This window comes from Balaenoptera physalus (assembly GCF_965194825.1).
Source record: "Balaenoptera physalus genome assembly, chromosome: 7".
Classification (NCBI taxonomy): Eukaryota; Metazoa; Chordata; class Mammalia; order Artiodactyla; family Balaenopteridae; genus Balaenoptera; species Balaenoptera physalus.
Window position 1 is genome coordinate 20,514,715 of NC_138886.1, and position 16,511 is coordinate 20,531,225.

The 16,511-nt window shown below is 53.9% G+C and overlaps 1 protein-coding gene across 9 annotated transcripts in view; it reads right to left on the reverse strand.

Moving 5' to 3' along the window:
- Positions 1-16,511, reverse strand: part of RGS3 (regulator of G protein signaling 3) — a 130,778-nt gene that overhangs the window by 79,299 nt on the left and 34,968 nt on the right. For 8 of the 9 annotated variants that reach the window (XM_082470263.1, XM_082470257.1, XM_082470266.1 and 5 more), the window contains 6 exons: positions 13,379-13,460; positions 12,513-12,618; positions 11,382-11,733; positions 10,440-10,479; positions 5,424-5,620; positions 2,911-2,994 (listed from right to left, as the gene is read on the reverse strand). In XM_082470263.1, coding sequence (XP_082326389.1) covers positions 2,911-2,994; positions 5,424-5,620; positions 10,440-10,479; positions 11,382-11,733; positions 12,513-12,618; positions 13,379-13,460 — 861 coding nt within the window. The remainder of the gene's footprint in view (positions 1-2,910; positions 2,995-5,423; positions 5,621-10,439; positions 10,480-11,381; positions 11,734-12,512; positions 12,619-13,378; positions 13,461-16,511) is intronic. The other variant, XM_082470265.1, reaches the window with a different exon arrangement.

Sequence of the window (16,511 nt, forward strand, 5' to 3'; positions counted from 1 at the left end):
AGAGGCACAAGCAAGGTGAGAAAAGACCCAGGTCGCTGCTCTGGCCCAGATTCCCAGAGCTGAGAATGTGGTCTAGACAGGAAGTGATTAAGGCCTGAACGAAGAATTTCCCCAAAAGCTGGGTCAGGGAAAGGACAGAGCTGGCGCACAGCGGGAGACAGGGCAGAGAGGCAAGGGTGCCAGGGGAGGGCAGGTGGGCCCCTTTCCCGTCTCACCAGCACCCTGCGGGCCTTGCTCCCGGCGGGAGCCACAGCAGCCCGCAGTGCAGAGACGCCCATCTCCACAGCCCAGTTACCTTCTGCTTCCCACAGCAGGCCCTGGGGGCCTCCAGCTGTCTTCCCCACACTTGCTCCAAGGACACAGCTGTTTTCCCAAAGGCTCAAGAGGAGAGGAATCGCTTGGTTAGGAAATCCTTGCGACTTGAAGGATCACTAATCCCACGTGGTCCTAACCAAGCTTCCTCGGAGGAATCTTGCCTGAGGGCAGGGTTTGCAGCAAAGGCCTTGGTGCCTGAGTCAGTGTGTAAAGTGAGGGCATGTCTGTCTTGTGCCCCATAGGACTCCTGGAACCTCCAGCACAGGGCCTGGCTCCATCGTAGACGCTCAGTAACCATTCTTTGAATGTAGAAATGAGGCTGTACCAAAACGCTGATTTGATCTCAGGGCACGTTAATCAAGTTGGTGACTTCCGGGAGGGCGTGTGATGAGGACAGTTCACGTGTGGGATTGGATCAGCTCACGGAGCATGCCCAGAGAAGAGAAGGGACAACGAGCCAAGGGGGAACGTTCCACGAACAAAGATTTCTGTCGAGCACCAGGGAGAACTTTCTACAATTTAGGGCTCTCTGGTAATAGAACCACTGCCGGGAGGGCTCCCTCAGCAGACTCAAGAACAGGCTGGAAAACGATCAGCTGGAAAGTTACAGGGAAGCAATTAGAATGGACGGCTCCTGAGGGCCCAGCCACGATGCGATTCTCTGAACTTCTCCAAACCCCGCTTGAATTGGTTTATATTTTTGGCCTGAATAACACGACAGGCTACTAAGAGCCACATATTTACTTCCTATCATATTTCAAGAAAAAGAAATGCACTATTTTTCCTTGTCTTCAAATCATTTCTTTCAACCGTCAAAAGGGGTCTCCTAGTTCTAGGGCTCCAAAGACCCACTAGGCAAAGAGCTTTTGGACAGATTTTAACTATCATCAGGCCCTGGCTTCAGCTTGTGTTTGTTAGTTTGTTTTTAAACAAACACACCAGAGCCGGCATGGGATCCTGGAAAGAACTGCTGAGCCAGAGAGATCCCAAGTGCTAATCATGGCTCCATCTTTTAGGAGTCTTGAGACCCTCAGGTCCTAGTTAATCTCACTGGAGCCTCGGTTTCCTCATCTACTGAGTCGGGACAAACGTGCCTCTCCTCGGGGAGCTGCGAGAGTTAACTGGGATCAAGTATGGAAAACTTGCACAGTGAGGACAAATAACAAGTGCTCAAGGTCTGCAGCCTTAATGGTGAGTGAGTAGGGGAAGAAAAGAGCACATTGAGACATACGAATGTGTTCCACGGTGGCTGCCATTTCTAACTGCCTTCTTCTGAGTCTTGTGAGTTTATAGCCACACCTCAGTTTCTGACCTTTGGCTACCTGACTGAGCTCCACCACACACTTATTCACCAAGCATAGCTCCAAAGGACTTCTCGTTCCTAAAACTCAAATCCCCCGCAACAGATGAAGTTTTACTCCCACAGAGGCAATTCAGAAGTTATGCCAAGGTTCTTAAGAAAGTTCCCGAAGAGGAGGTCCAGAAATGTGGTAAGCAACACCAGTGTGGTAGAAATAATCCTGCAGTCTCCCCGGGGAGCGCCCCTGAAAGACAACGCTCATTTGGAAAATATGAATTCTGGTCTGCTTGTTTCACAAACAGAACAAAAGCAGCCTGCTTTAGCCACGACTACACAAAATGTCCCGGAATGCTGAGGCTGAAAGGGCCCTTAGAGATCAGCTGACCTCAGACCCTGCCCTTGCTGCCTCAAACACACACACACCCCCACTGTTCTGATGGGAAGACTGAGGAAGAAGGAAGAAGTCGTAAGTGAACCAGCAGCGGAGCAAGAGCTGGCTACATGCCTTCTGCCTCCAAGTTTCCTGATCTTTCCACCACCCCAAGCTGCCACTCAACTCAGCCAAGCCACGCTGCCAGCTCTGAATCAGGGCCTGATTGAAGGCAAGCCCCCTACCCTCTCTTCAAGCCTCCCAGGTAGCCCAGTCAGACCCCAGGGCTCCAACTTCTGTTCCCAAGTAGATTTAAACTTGTGAGACTGAGCCGGAACCTGGCCAGCTCTGGGGATGGTGTAGGCGAGTGAAATCCCCCCAGTTAGAGATAAGCCGGGGCCAGCTCCCAGGAAAAGTAGCGTGACCTACACACCCAGGCCTCTGTTGGCAGAGCTAGAGCCCAAAGAGAGATCACAGACTTATCCCTCAGAAGAGGATTTGGGATTTGGGTTAATACACACCCAAAAACCCAGGTAACGGGTGCTCTTCTAAAAATTCTCTTTGGCTAACAGCTTTAATCTTCTCACCCACAAAGTCGTTCATCACAGCTGGGGTGAAATGCCATCTCTCCTGCTCCTTAGAGGAAGTTGGGATAAACAGTGGAACGTCATTAGGGGTTGGGAAAACTCTCTAACCATCAAAGATGGACTCTGTCGCTTTGAGAGGTGGCGAGTTCCCCATCACTGGAAATATAGCAAAAAAAGCTGGGTAGTCATTTGGTAAAGAGGGCATGGAGGCCTTTTCCGGTCTTTTCTACCCCGATTGTACAATTCTGAGACCATCAGGAAGAGAGGAAAGTTAGGGGCCTGGAGGATGGCCGATGAAGCCCACCAGAAACCCCACCCGGGAAACGTGAGTGTCTTACCTCGACAGCCTTGTTTCTCCCCTCGTACAGCAGCAGCTCCTCCGACAACAGGAGGGTCCGGGCAGGGTTACAGAGATCTAAAGGCTGAAAACAAAGAGGACAGTTCAAAGAGGCCTGGTGGAGATGGGGGGGGGGAGGGGGAGGGGAGGGGGAGGGAAGGGGACGGGGAGGGGGAGGCAGCCTGCCAATGCCAGCCACAGAAGACCGCTAGCCCTGCCCCAACACCCCCAGAGCCCACACGCCCCCTCATACACAGACAGAAACAGAAAGACAGAGACGCTCATCCTGGGCGGAACTGCTGCTGCTACCTTCCCCACCAGCCCTCACACACTAGCTGCAGGAAGTCCAACCACATGGTCGGCCTTTGCCATCCTCCCCACCCCCTCCCGACCCTACCACCCGCGCCCGCCCCAGCTCCCCCACTGCACCGAGCTCCTGGGCGCTCCCGGCCCCCACATTCCCCCATCTGTCCTGTTCATGCTGTCAGGCCCAGGCTCTCAGGACGCCTCTGGCAGTATCCTGAGAGCCTCATGCCAGATTTGGTCACCTGAGTCCCTTCAAGGCCAGGCCAGTCCCCGCTCTACATTCATAACACACTTGAGTTCACTGAGTCCTTCTCAGCTGTCAGTTCCCAGGGACCAATTCTCACCCAAACCTCTCACCCCACCACATGACCCTGCCCCATACCCACGGTGGAGCCCTGCCCCCACGCAGCCTGAAGAAAACTCCCTAAGCTCTGGACTACCCAGCAGGGCTTATCCTCGTGAATGCACATTTATAACATGGTTTCTGGGCACCTGACACCAAGCAAGGTGCTGGAAGAAAGATAACGAAACAAATGTCAACTACTCACAACAACCAAGATGGATCTTACAAGTAACGTGAGGCAAGAGAAGCAAGGCCCAAAAGAAGATATGAGATATGGTTTCATTAAGCAATATTCAAAAAGAAGTCATTTAGGAAAGCACATATAGGTGGTAAAACTAAAGGAAAGCTAGGAAATGATTATCATAAAGTCAGGCTAGTGGGTACGTCTCGGGGGGAGGGGGCATCGTAATCAGGAAGAGAGATACACAGCCTATGGAGTGGTGGCAATGGTCTAGTCCTTTCTCTTAGTCGATATCGGCTTTATAATTACCCGTTAAACTCTGCATTTAAGTGTTATGCCATTTTTGGTTTATATATTTTACAACTCAGAAGTTTTTTATAACTTTTAAAAACGAATTTTTAATTTTTTTTGTAAAAATTTAAAATGAAACTGAAAAATAAGTCCCGTGGATTCCAAGACCTTTGTGGTTACATCCCGAGAAAGAAAAGAGACCCAGAGAAAGGCAAAGGGCAGACCCTGCCCACGGAGTTGTCTGGGGAGAGGCGCGTCACCTGCCAGAGTTGCGTTGTGAGCGTCCTATAAAAGTATGAGTTCTAAGATCCACTGGCCAGTGACAGGCCCAGAATGGGACACCAGAGAAGGCAGGCATGGTCAGAAATGAAGCTCTTGGGGCCATGTCCCCTCTAGGTTGCTGATGAGAGGATAAACTAAGAGTCTCTCTGGAAAGCAATTTTTCAAAATATGCATAAAGAGCCTTTAAGATGTTTATGACCCATAGCCCAGTCATTTCGCTTCTTGGAATCTCCCCCAAGGAAAATAATCCAAGAGGCAATTCATGCATGAGGATCTTCGTCACAGAGTTATTTACAATAGCAAAAGAGTAGACATAACACAAGTGTCTGAACAGAATAGAGAACTGGTTAAATAAATATGGTACATCCATATAGTAGTGTCCAACCGGTACAAGACACAGACTCAAAGAATTTATTTAATGATGTAGGAAATGTTCATGCTGCAATTCTTGTTTAAAAAAGGTAACAGGATATAAAACATACAATAAGATCTGTCTGGGTTTTTCTTAAATATGTATATGCACAGGAAAGATATCTAAATGCTCACATTGGTTATAACTGGGTGATAGAATAAATAAAGGTTTGGAAATGGGGAGGAAGAGAAGGAAAAAGAGAGAAAAGTAGGAGAAGGGAGATCTAAATAATCTCAGGCCACCAGCTAGTACCGGCCAGACATGTTTGCTAAGATGTCTGATGGCCAGACAAGATGCCAGACCTCGAGGCTCTCTCCCTTGGTCATCTCCAAACAACAAAGCACTGGAGGAGCCAGGAAGCAGAACCCTCAGCACACAGGCCCTGTGACAATACAACCAGCAGCTGTAGCGTGTCTGCAATGGCCCCAGAGAAAGGGGAGAGGGTGGGGGAGGGGGAGGGGAGGGGGGGGGACCCGCTTGTCGCTGAGCTTCCCTGCCCCCACTCTCCTGTTCCTCCTCCCGGAAACCTCTGCTCCCTCAGTATAACCCCCAGAATCCTGAGCCCCTAAAGCTATTTGTCTTTCCCAAAAGGGGGTCCTCAGTCCTGGAACGAGGTCCCATCTCTGAGTCCCGGAGTGAAGGACCCTATTCTTTCTCACCTCCTCCAGAGGGAGCCCTTGGGGTCGGCCATCAGCTCACCTGAACGAAGATGGGGAACACCAGGACCTTGGGGGCCAGGGTGACATAGGTGCCATAGCTTGAGTGCGGGGCGTGCGGCCTCATGACCGGGCAGTTCTGGTAGTTCCCATGGCCCTTCATGGTCTGCACCGTCTTCATCAGCCGACACTTCTTCCCCAGGCCCGTGTAAGACTTCCCTTTGCTGGGACTCCCTGATTCTGTGGAACAGAGGTGGGGGACCGTGAGGCATTTCTATCCCCCCTGCAGAGGCATGCCTCTGCAGAAACAGGGAACACAGGCTCAGTCCATTAACAGCCATTAACAACAGCAGCTACCATGTGCCAGGCCCTGAGCAAGGCGCTGAGAAGACAGGGAGACCTCGGAAGGAATCCCTTCACACTCTGTGAGAGATACTAACGTGTAAACCAGCAACTCCAGGGCAAGGACAGAGCTGGGAACCGCCAACTACGATGAAGGCAGCATTCCTCATCTGGTGACCCAGGACCTGAATCAGACCTATCAGTTTGGCCTCGTACACTTAAAGATCAGAAAATCTCTCAGATTCGAAAAATCAGAAGATGTGACCTCACCGGGCCCACAGTTCCACATGAAACAAGCAATCAGATGGAGCGTCCCGGGTGGCAGAGCACGTGTGCTCCCCCTCGTCCCCATCCCCACTGCTCCCTGCGCACACCCAGCACTGCTGGCCCGTTTCATTGCCTCCCAGGTCCCCTGAACAAAGGGACTGGAGGTCATGTCTCTGCAGTGATAGCAGAGACAGTGGGCTTTCTCAGGATCTATGGGGGTCTGCCTTCTACTAGCCAAGGGAGCTGGAGCGGCCTGGCTCACTGAGTCAGTCTGGAATAAGGAGGGGCACCTGCCACTCCAGTTCCCGGGGAAGAGCACCAGTCCTGAGCCAGAGGGCTGCACCCAAATCCCACTCCTCTGCTCCCCAGCTTGGTGACCACCAGAAACTCACTTCCCCCCTCAGAGTCTTGGTTTCCTCACTGCAATTATAGTACCAAGCTCATGGGGTTGCTGTGAGGATTAAATGAGACACTCCAAGTAAAGCCCCTAGAATAATGCCTGGGACCTGGTAAGTGCGCGATAAAAGTGAGCTGCTAACTTATTGTGGTTTTGTTGTTGTGATTTCTCCACTTGGAAAAGCAAGTTAACCAGATACTCCAGGGACTCTGGGAATCCTAGGCTTCATCGCAGCCAGGAGGTATTCCCCGGCTTGGCTATCAACTCACAAATTATTCTCATCAGAAAAGGGGGAGAGAGAGAGAGAGAGAATGAATCACCCCCAGGGAAAAGAGCAGAGAGCTGCAGGGAGTCCCTCTATAAGGTGACACAGCAGGACACGCACCCTCACACTGAACAAGGGGTGGCATACAGATCTTTATCATGTCTCATCCAATGGGCAGAAAGGCAAAACACAGAGTAGCTAAAAAGTCAGGAATTCTTGGACACAAGCAGGTAGGAGACAAACTCCAGGGCATTCAGACTCCGCACACACCTGGGCCCCCTCCGAGGGTCCCTGCTCTCAGGTGGGCAACTGATCAGCCCTCCCTGACCTGCATGCGCAGCCCACTGGGGCCCAGGTCTCCTTCCGCCACCCCCAGTCCTGGCAGACTGGGGGTGAACAGGTGGCCTGACCCCCAGCTACATCTCGGGGAAGCTCCCCACCAACGCGTGGTCCACAGCCTCAGGGGAAAAACTCAGCTTGGAAGGTTTCACACTTGCTTCCTCTACCCACCCCATGCCCCTCCTCACCGAGCAGGGTGAGAAAAACAAGTCAACCCACACACACAAGTGACCACCGATCACGGCAGTATCTTGGGGCAGCACTCGAACCATAATAACCTAAACCACTTCCTGCTTCTTCAGGGAATCACTTAGAGAAGAGTAAAAAGAGCGTGAACCCAGGACAGGGGCGGGGGGCAGATGCCTGGACGTACCTACCCAGCTCCTCGTCTGCTCCGGCCCTGGACATCCGCCCCAGAGGGCTCTGTGCTGCCAGGCACTGGCCCCTTTGCTGAAAGAACCCATCCTGGCTCGCAAGCTCTGCACTGGATTTGAGTTGGACAAGACACCTGAACTTGAGCACTGGCCTCCGCAGAGACTGGCTGTGTAACCCTGACCAGGTTCCTTCCCCCCTGAGCCAGAGTTTTCTCCTCTGCAAAGCAGAGATAATATAGACTGCTGCCTTGCCTGCCCCAGGGCAGGTGAGGGCACACACGAGAGACCTGATGGAAAAGGGTTTGGTGAATGGTACCAGGGTGTGAGGGCACGAAGATTATAAACCCAAGCCAACGAATAATCCACCCGTCAGGGCTGGCGTTAGGACAGGGCTGCTGCGCCACAAACTGTACCATGAACAGGGATCACAGGGTCTGTCTGGAACTAGACAGTCTAATTTAACACAACCGAGCCTAGACCAGAGAAGGCAAAACCACACAGGACTGACAAGCAAGGCAAAGTAGACCAAACTTAACGAAGGGGGCTGTTTGCTAATGCCAAAATCTGGGCCTTTGCCCGCCCCCAGTCTGGCATTTAAAGGAATCCACTTCTTCCCTGCCCTAGCCCAGCTGCATAGGGCTTTCACAGAATCTTTGCCTTGGGCCTAGAGAGTCATGAATAAGCCACTTGACATACACCTCTGCCTTCAGGTGGGAAGCAGCCCCATTTTATAGACAAGGCAACAGAGGCCTGGAGTGATTGGGGGACTTGCCCAAGGTCATCTGGCCAGTAACTGGTACAAAGTGGAATCAACCCAACCTATGTGGCACGCCCTCGTGCCCCATCTCCACATACCCTGGATAGTGTGTAGCAAGTGGGCTTGATTTTTCAAAACTAATTTTTTAAGTATCTTTTTTTAAAAACAATCCAAGTTATAACCCAGCTACTGAGCTCTGTGAAGGCAAACTCCTTAACTTCCCACCTGCTACCACTTACACCCTCTGGTCCAAACCCCCATATCACCCCTTAAACACCTGCTTCACTGACCAAACAGTAATTACTAGGCTTTGCTCCGGCTTCCAAGGTGAGCCCTGGCAGCCATCGCCCCCCCACCGGCCGTGGCGAATCTGAGGCTGGGCTGCTTTCACAGGGCAAGGGACAATGCCAAGGGCACCCTCAGCCCTGGAGAACACGCCGACGACAGGTGGGCAGGCACCCCAGGCCCCAGAAGGGCACCAGACCCCATTCTATTCAGGTTGGCTCAACCCACCCACCCTCCTGCAAGGAGGCCGAGCAGCTCAGCCAGAGGAGGAGACAGAAGTCGGCACCCTGGCGACAGCTTTAGCCTCTGGAGAACCCTGAGTGCGTTTAAGGGAAGATTTGTACCCTGAATTCCACCCCTTCCTCTGAACCCGCGGACCAGGAGCTAGGAATATTTGATCCCTGGTAAAGAGCAAAGACGTCCTTGGATACCAAAATAATTATCACCGTGAAGAATAAATGAAGTCAGGTCAAGTTCTTAATATAATGCGTTCAAAAGTTACCACTGTTATTAACAGCAGCAGCATTTCCTTGCTTGTCCCTCTCCCACAGCCTGCGTGACTCTGCCCTTCTTGGTTTACTAAGTACTGTATTCTCAGAGGGGAACCAAAATGTGGACACGAGTTGGGAGAACACCAAGAGGCATCTCTCGGCCGAGAAGGAACCACACCAGCCTGCGTCAACCCACACACCTCTCCAGCTCCCTTCCCCCATGAGCGGTCTGCAAACCTTGGAGGCAACCAGAGTCATTCCCCTTCAGTCAGTCACTCAAATAAAATTCTGTTGAGTACGTGCTGGCTGTCACACCCTGGGACCAGCATCAGACACACGGAGGTGAGCAGGCCTAGGCCCTGCCCTTAACGGGGTCACCATTTAGCAGTGACATCTCCACTCTAACCCGATGCGGCAACTAAAAGCTTTTTTAAAACTCAGTGTTGAATCACCATCAGACTTTTCTCCGGAAGGAACACAGATTCATTTCCAACAGACCAAGCCCTAACACCCAAATGCCCCGGCCTGGAGAAAATAAAGACGGCTTCCATCCACAACTCTGAGCCTGATGGGAGCCCTTTTCTCTCCAAAGGGCACCTGCTCTAAGCAAGCATCGTCTTCATGCTACTGACAGAGGGGGACAGCAAGGAAGCAAGTGTGCAAGTGGTTGGGAAAAGGCCGTTCACAAAGAAGAAGGTCAAAGGGCATTCTGTGAGCTCTGAAGGAAGGGTTCAAGCATATCCAAGGTCAGCACCATGGACCACCAGGCAAGGCTGGTCTCAACCTTCCAGATACCATCTGGACTCCAGCCAGCTAGACTCAGGCCAGCGCAGAGAGGGCCTAAAGGAATGCCCAGCCAACTCCAGCATCAACACTGATACCGCAGGTTTCCTGGGAGAAGGAACTGGTTTTGAGCCCAGCTTCTCTCCCTGGCCCTTAAAAAATAAGGCCAGGATTTGAAGGACAAAGGGGAAAAATCCCTTCACACAGCAGAGACATCTGTGCGCTTCAAAGACAGCTAACTTCTGTGTAACATCACTCAGTAAACAGGCTGCTACTCAAAACCATTATCTCCTTCAATCCTCCCAACAACCCTCTGAAGTGGAATTATCAGCCCTGTTTTATAGATAAAGAAACTGAGGCTCAGTGAGGGGACATGAGTTGCTCAAACTCACACAACTCCAATTTGGAACCTCCCAGTTCCAAATTCCGTGCCTCCCTCCTGAGCAGGCCCAACCATGGTGTCTCAGTAACGTTGGTTGAACCTCAGCTGAATGCCTGAGTCCTGAACACCGTCTGTTAGACTGCTCTGGGAAGATGCCCTCTCTTCCTCCTCAGTTCAGGCTCCAAGGAAGAGAGACACTGGTTCAGTGAGGGAGAAAAAGGTCCCAAGAGGAGACAGAGTCTGTGTCAATATGTGGGGGGATCTTGACTCTGTTGGGAAGGCCTCCCAACTCAGAGGAGGAGGTGGGGCCCGGTCTCGCAGCTAACCTCGCCATCTCTCCGGGGCTCAGCGGGCACAGCAGCAGAGGAGAGACTCACCTTCGGGGATGGCATCCTCCTGGTACACAGGCCGCAGCAGCTGCGAGGGAAAGACAGAGAACTACCTCAGCCCCAGGAACGGGGCCAACCACCAGGCAGGCTGCTCAGCCCTGGCCTGGGGAGAGGAGGGGAGCATCTCAGGGCACGAGGGCAAAACAGCAGTCCCGCTGACGAGCTGAGAGGGGGGCCTGGAGGGATCACAGAATCTAGAATCCTCCAGAATGTTCGAGTTGAACGAGGCTTTAGCTGTCATCAAGCCTAACCCCTTGGCCAAGTCCCCAACTTCCTTGACAGCAGCTTGTTCCAAAGTGTGTTCTGTGAAACACTGGCACTTGGGACGCTAACAACCCTGCCACAAAGGGTGCACCGTCAGGGGAGTGTGAGAAATGCTCGGTTAAACAAGGGTAAACCACCTTCTTCACTGCAGGTGCCCTCAGAGCCTCAAATAGGCTAATATGCATTGGGAATCTCCCAGAAGAGGAAGAGAGTATAAGGTGTTTCTCAAACTTATTTGACCTCAGGAAACTTTCTTCCCAGAGTATCTCCTGGGACCAATATTTTGGGGCACACATGCCGACATCCCATTACGCCATCTTACAGCTCCTATGACGGGCTCACTGCCTACCACGCAGCCCATTCCGCTGCGGAAAAGTGCAGACTGGCAGAAAGCTCTTCCTTCTTTTGAGGTGAAATCTTCTACTGTGTGACCTCCCCTGGTCCTGGATCTGTGCCCTGAGGCCACAAAGACCCACCTGCTGTCTCTGCCCAGGACAGCCCTACAGGACAGCCCTATAGAGGCTGGCGCTAACACACAGCTCACTTCCCTGCTCCCCGCTCCAAGCCCCTGGCAGCCTCCTCACAACACAATATTGAGTCTTCGCATCTTCCTGGCCTCACTCAGGGACCCATGCCCTTCACCTCCCCTGAACCAGCTGTCCATACCTGGCTCCCAGGGTTCAGCGGGGCCAGGATGATGTAGTTGGGGTCGGCGGGGGCAGTGGCACGGGACAGTGCAGGCAGGGTGTGCTGGCCCCCACGCTTGGTCACCTCAGTGTAGCGCTCCCAGCCACCGAGCAGCAGTCCATCCGAGCTGTCACACACCAGGTGACAGCTGTGGCGCTGCTCTGGCCGTGCCTGGGCCCCGTGGGTGCAGTTCTTCTCCCGCTTGTTGGGGGGCGACTGGAGGTCATGGGTCGACTTGCAGGACGCCCGCCGCAGGACCCCGCCATCTGGCCCCGGCTTGACCTGGGGGACCATGCGCCACACGAGCAGGATGATCTCGCTGGGGCAGCTCCTGGAAGTTGGAGGAGGCAGGGAGTCACAAAGAGAAGTTGAGTCAGGGGGAGACCAAAGTCAGCCACGGTAGGGGCCTGCGGGGGCAGAGAGGAAGAGAGGGGAAGAGGGCAGGAAAGCCCCAGTGCCAGAGCAGGAAGGGATGCAGAGGCCATCTAAAGTAGAGACAGCAAAGGGGTCCCTTAGGTCGACTCTAGTTGACTGGCAGAGGCTGGGAAGGATACTGAGGCCAAGGCCAAGTAAACAAGAAAGAAGACCAAACTCAACTAGTGATGTGCCTCCTGGACACAAAGTATTATCAAGGAGGAGCAAGAAAGCCACGGCCTGTGTACAAGCCCTCATCCGGTCATTCTAGAAGCAGACCTAAAATGGGCCACGAGGGCTTTAACCCAGAGGGTCAAAATTTAGGGGACCCCAAAATTTAAAGAATAACTGTTTAATTGTGCAATTGAAAATGTTGGCAACATCTACGCATCCTTAGGAAACCAAGGGCTTAGTTCTGAGGTAGCAAAACTAATGAGCTAAAGTAGAGAGCGACCCCCTGGAGCTGCACCACAAACCACAGGGTCTGTTTGAGAGCTTCTTCCCCGCTGTCTGCTCTGGGATGCAAAATTGCTCAGAACCTGAACCTTCCAATTTCAGGCCAAGAAACTGATTCCCCAAGGAGCAAAGTGAATTGCTCACAGCTGGGAAGGAGGGACGGGCGAGGCGTGTGCCCAGGTCTGGGGAGGGGAGGTGCGCCTCAGCCCGAGGCCCCAGGCTGCCCGCCGCCCCTGTCACCGGATCTCGTGTGCCAGCTCCACGCATTTCCAGTGCTCCACGGGCCTCTCGTTCAGCTGCAGCACCGTGTCCAGCTGCTGCAGCCCTGCCCGCTCTGCCGGGCCCCCTGCAGGGACAAAGAAAAGCCACTCAAGGGCTCCTAAAGCCCACAACCCCCTCGAAAGCCCCGGGGTCCTTTGCTTCCACAGTGACCTTGGACAAGGACCGCTCCCCTCTGTTTCTTCATCTGTGAATGAGGGGCCAACCTCGGGGGCTCTCGGGGACCTTGAAGGGAGGCTCCCCTTTGCCCTCACTTCCTCCCTGCCCGCATACCCAGTACTGGCTGACCTCTCTGCTGTCCACCGCCCCGCCAGGCCCCCCTCCCTCCCCAGGGCCTCCCACCCCTTGAGAACCCTTCCTTGCTGCCAGGCTCACAGGCAATGGGGGCACCCAGATCACCATGTCCCAGCTTCTCCACTTTGGATGCTCACTCTGTGACTAGAAGTCTTTTCTTTGTGAAAAATAGGGAGGGAATGACTATTTTTAAGTGCTAATCAGGCTGGAATAGGATAAAATACTGGTTCCAAATCGAGTTCATAAATGACTCTCATTTTCCCATGCAGCCATTACTGAAAATATAGGTTTAGTTCCTGTTTGAAATGATTGGGAAACAAAATATAAAAATCTATTTTCATTTTGATTAAAAACAAAAAAAAAAAAGAGTAGGTGTATTTTCATAGACCTCACTTTCATCTGTGGTCATTTAAAAATATTATTCTTTTCGTTTTGAAAAACCAGGACACTTTGCTCCATTTAGGGCTCCCCTTTCAGTTCCAACATCTTGTTTGCAAAGCCTCGGGCTGGCATCACCCGAGACACTCACTCACCGGAATCCACGGCCTGCACTCGGACCGGAGAGTCGCAGCAGATGGTGAAGCCGAAGCCGTCCTTCCCCCTCGGGATGGTGATCTAGGACACAGCCCTGCCCAGTTACTCCCAGAAGCCATGAGGCTGCTGCCTCTGCTCCAAGGTCGCGAAGACCACAGTCCCCACCCCAGAGCCACCTTCCTCTCCAAGGTTGCTGGAGCCAAGAAGGAGGCTGGCCGGCCCCTCGCTGTCCCTATCTTGGTCCAGGCATCTTGAGCACTGGGTTGTGGGCCAAGCAGGAAGGCTGGGAGCTCAGGAGGTAAGCCAGGCCCATGTGGAAGGGCCCAGGCAGAGCCTTGGAAGGGTGAATCTCGCCTTCCTCAGCCCTGGCAGACATGTGGCCTAGCCCTTTACCTAAGGGCCCACTGCGCTGCACGTCTCCACCTCACCTGTGACCCACTGCCTGCTCGGTCCCTTCCTCCTTTCCCCAGGGGTTCATGGAGCATCGGCCCAAGGCTGGCCCCATGCTGAGGGCCCAGAGACAAAGCTGGCCTGTTGGCTGCCCTCCCAGAGCACAGGGGAGGGAAGACAGGGATGCACACACTCACCACCTCAGGCCAAGGGGCAGGGGACACGTGCTAAGGGGTCTCAGGGCCGTCCACCGCCAGGGCCTCAAGGTATCAGTGAGGGCTCCCGGGTGAGGAGGCAAGTGAGGGCACAGATAGGTTTCCTGGCTGAACCTGAACTAGCCAATGACTTCACTGTGCCTGCTGCAAGCCTGTGTGCGTGGCAGGTGCACAACCCCTACTTTCAGAAGTCCCCTGAAAGGGCCCTGCCATCTGGATGCTCTTTTCAAAGCAACATGCAATTATTGAGCTCCTACTGCATGCCAGGCTCTGCTGAGGTACCAGGTCATGAGGCCTTGGTCTCTGGCTCCCAGAGGAGCATGAGGGTACACTGATCTCTCCAAAGCAAAGCAGGTCATGATAAGCATTACAGCAAAACGTGAGGATGGTGCTGGGAAGAGTCCTTTGTGCTTTGACTTCAGATGACAGGCCTGGTGCACGGCAGGAACCAGCAAGTGCTCCGCTAGCGAGGACAGCGCTGCAGCCTCCCACCAGCAGCGGAAAGCTGGCAGGGTGCGGCGCGGTCTGCTAGCTCAACTCAGTTCTACCTTGCTGCATGCCCTCTCTGTGCACCCCCAGTTAGGCTTTGGGAGGGGTGCAGAAAGCCCAGCCCCTGCCCACTCAAAGAGCAATTCCAGGCTGCTCAGAGCAGGTGTATGAGAGCAACAGCCTAAGGCAGCTAAAGTCAGAAAAGGGGTCTGGCTCCCTGGATGTGGCGTGGGCCCTGGTGCAGCGTGGGGTAGGGCACCCCAGGCAGGCTGAGGAAGAAGCCAGCTCAGCAACCCTGAGAGAGGTCAAGGGCCACCGCCTCGTTAGGAGACTTCTACCTCCTTCCTTTAGGGGTTACCTCTTCCAGGCTGGGTGCCCGGCATTCACCTGTCAGCTGTCCCAAAGGCCAGGCATGGGAAAGGGGAGGGCCAGGGAGCCCGGGGTGACCCAGGCCCTTGGATGCTGCTGGGGAGGCCCCTGAGGCTCTGCTTCCCACCAGCCCTGGGCCTGGATTCAAAGCGAGTTTGTAAAACAGGAAATCTGACAGACAAGGGGAAGGGGGGGGGGGGCAGGAAAATACCCTGTTCCCATAAGAATTCTGGGAAAACACACAGCTAAGACAGGAAGAGAAAAAAAATGGAAAGAAAGAAAGAAAAACAAACTCTGGAGTGAGCGCGGAAAGCCCAGACTGAGGCCAAGGGACGATGACAGGAGCCCGGTCCACTCCATGCGGTCAGCAGGGATTTTAGGGACCTCACAGCCCACCCTCAACCCAGGCAGAAGCTGGGATGCCAGCATCTTGCTAGCACTTCCCCAGTCCTACCCCACCAAGAGCCACGGCCCCTCCTGCCTGGGGCGCGGCTCTGGAAAACCGGTCCCCGCACCCAGGGCTAACGGCCTGGGGACTGGCCCCAAAGCTGAATCTGGAGAGAAGGAAGGTGCTCCAGAAAACAGCCTGTTCCCCGCATCCAGGTGGGGCTGTGGACAGGAGACCCCTCTGCCTTCCTGGGCACCAGCCTAAGCAGAGCCAGTCCAGACAACAGTCCAGGCCAGCTGGGGGCTGGGAAGAGGGGAAGAGGAGACAGTGTTGGGAAGCAAGCCCCTCTCCTGCTCAGTGTGAGGGCGTGGGACTGCGTGAAGGAAGCAGAATTATGCTCTGTCCATCGTGACCACGACCACGTTGAGAGGACAATGTCCAAAGAACCTGATCATCACTGCAGCCCTGAGGGAATGCAGGGCTAGTTTCAGTATGCCCATTTTACAGAGAAGGAAACTGAGGCCTGAAGCAAGTAAGCTCTCAGCCCTCCTCTCTGACCTCAGGCCTCAGGGTCAGGAGGCAAGGGGAGCAGCCCTGCCCTAACTCTGGGACCTCCGCGACTCCTGGCAGAGGCCATCCTTCCTGGGGTGCTTCTTGCTCTTTCCTGTCCAGCACAGGAACTGCTACTGCTCTCAGATCTCACCCATGCCAGCATCTCACTTCTGCCCTCCTGCTTGACTTCTGACCCTCTGTCATGCTTAGACTTCAATCCCAATCCCTAAATGTCACAGTTATTGAACCCCCTGCACCAGGCACTTCATACACATTCCATTTACTTTCACAGCATCGTCACATTATCACCCTATTCCACTGACAGGAAGACTGAGGCTCAGGGAGGTAAACTGCCATGCACAAGAGTCAGACCTCAAGAAGGGCAGAGCTGGATGTGAGCCCGGGTCTGGCACAAAGCTGGTGCTCTCAACCTCGCACTACTTTCTAGCAGGGGATCCGTTTTGAACTTGAGTCCCAGAGCCCCAGGCCCAGACCACACGCATGCCTGGTCCTACTCTGACTGCCAGAGTGTCCCGGTCCTCAGGCCTGTAGTCCCAAGTGACCGAGGACTTCTCGACCTCCCACCCAGTGCCCTCTGTGCCTCACCACCCCGCCATCCAGTTGCCAGTGTCGTAGGGGCTGCTCTGCAGGCTCCAGGAGGGCAGGAGGGCCCTGAGAGCTGGGGACTGGAGAGGGAACACACATGTCCCACGCACGGTGCAGGAGGCC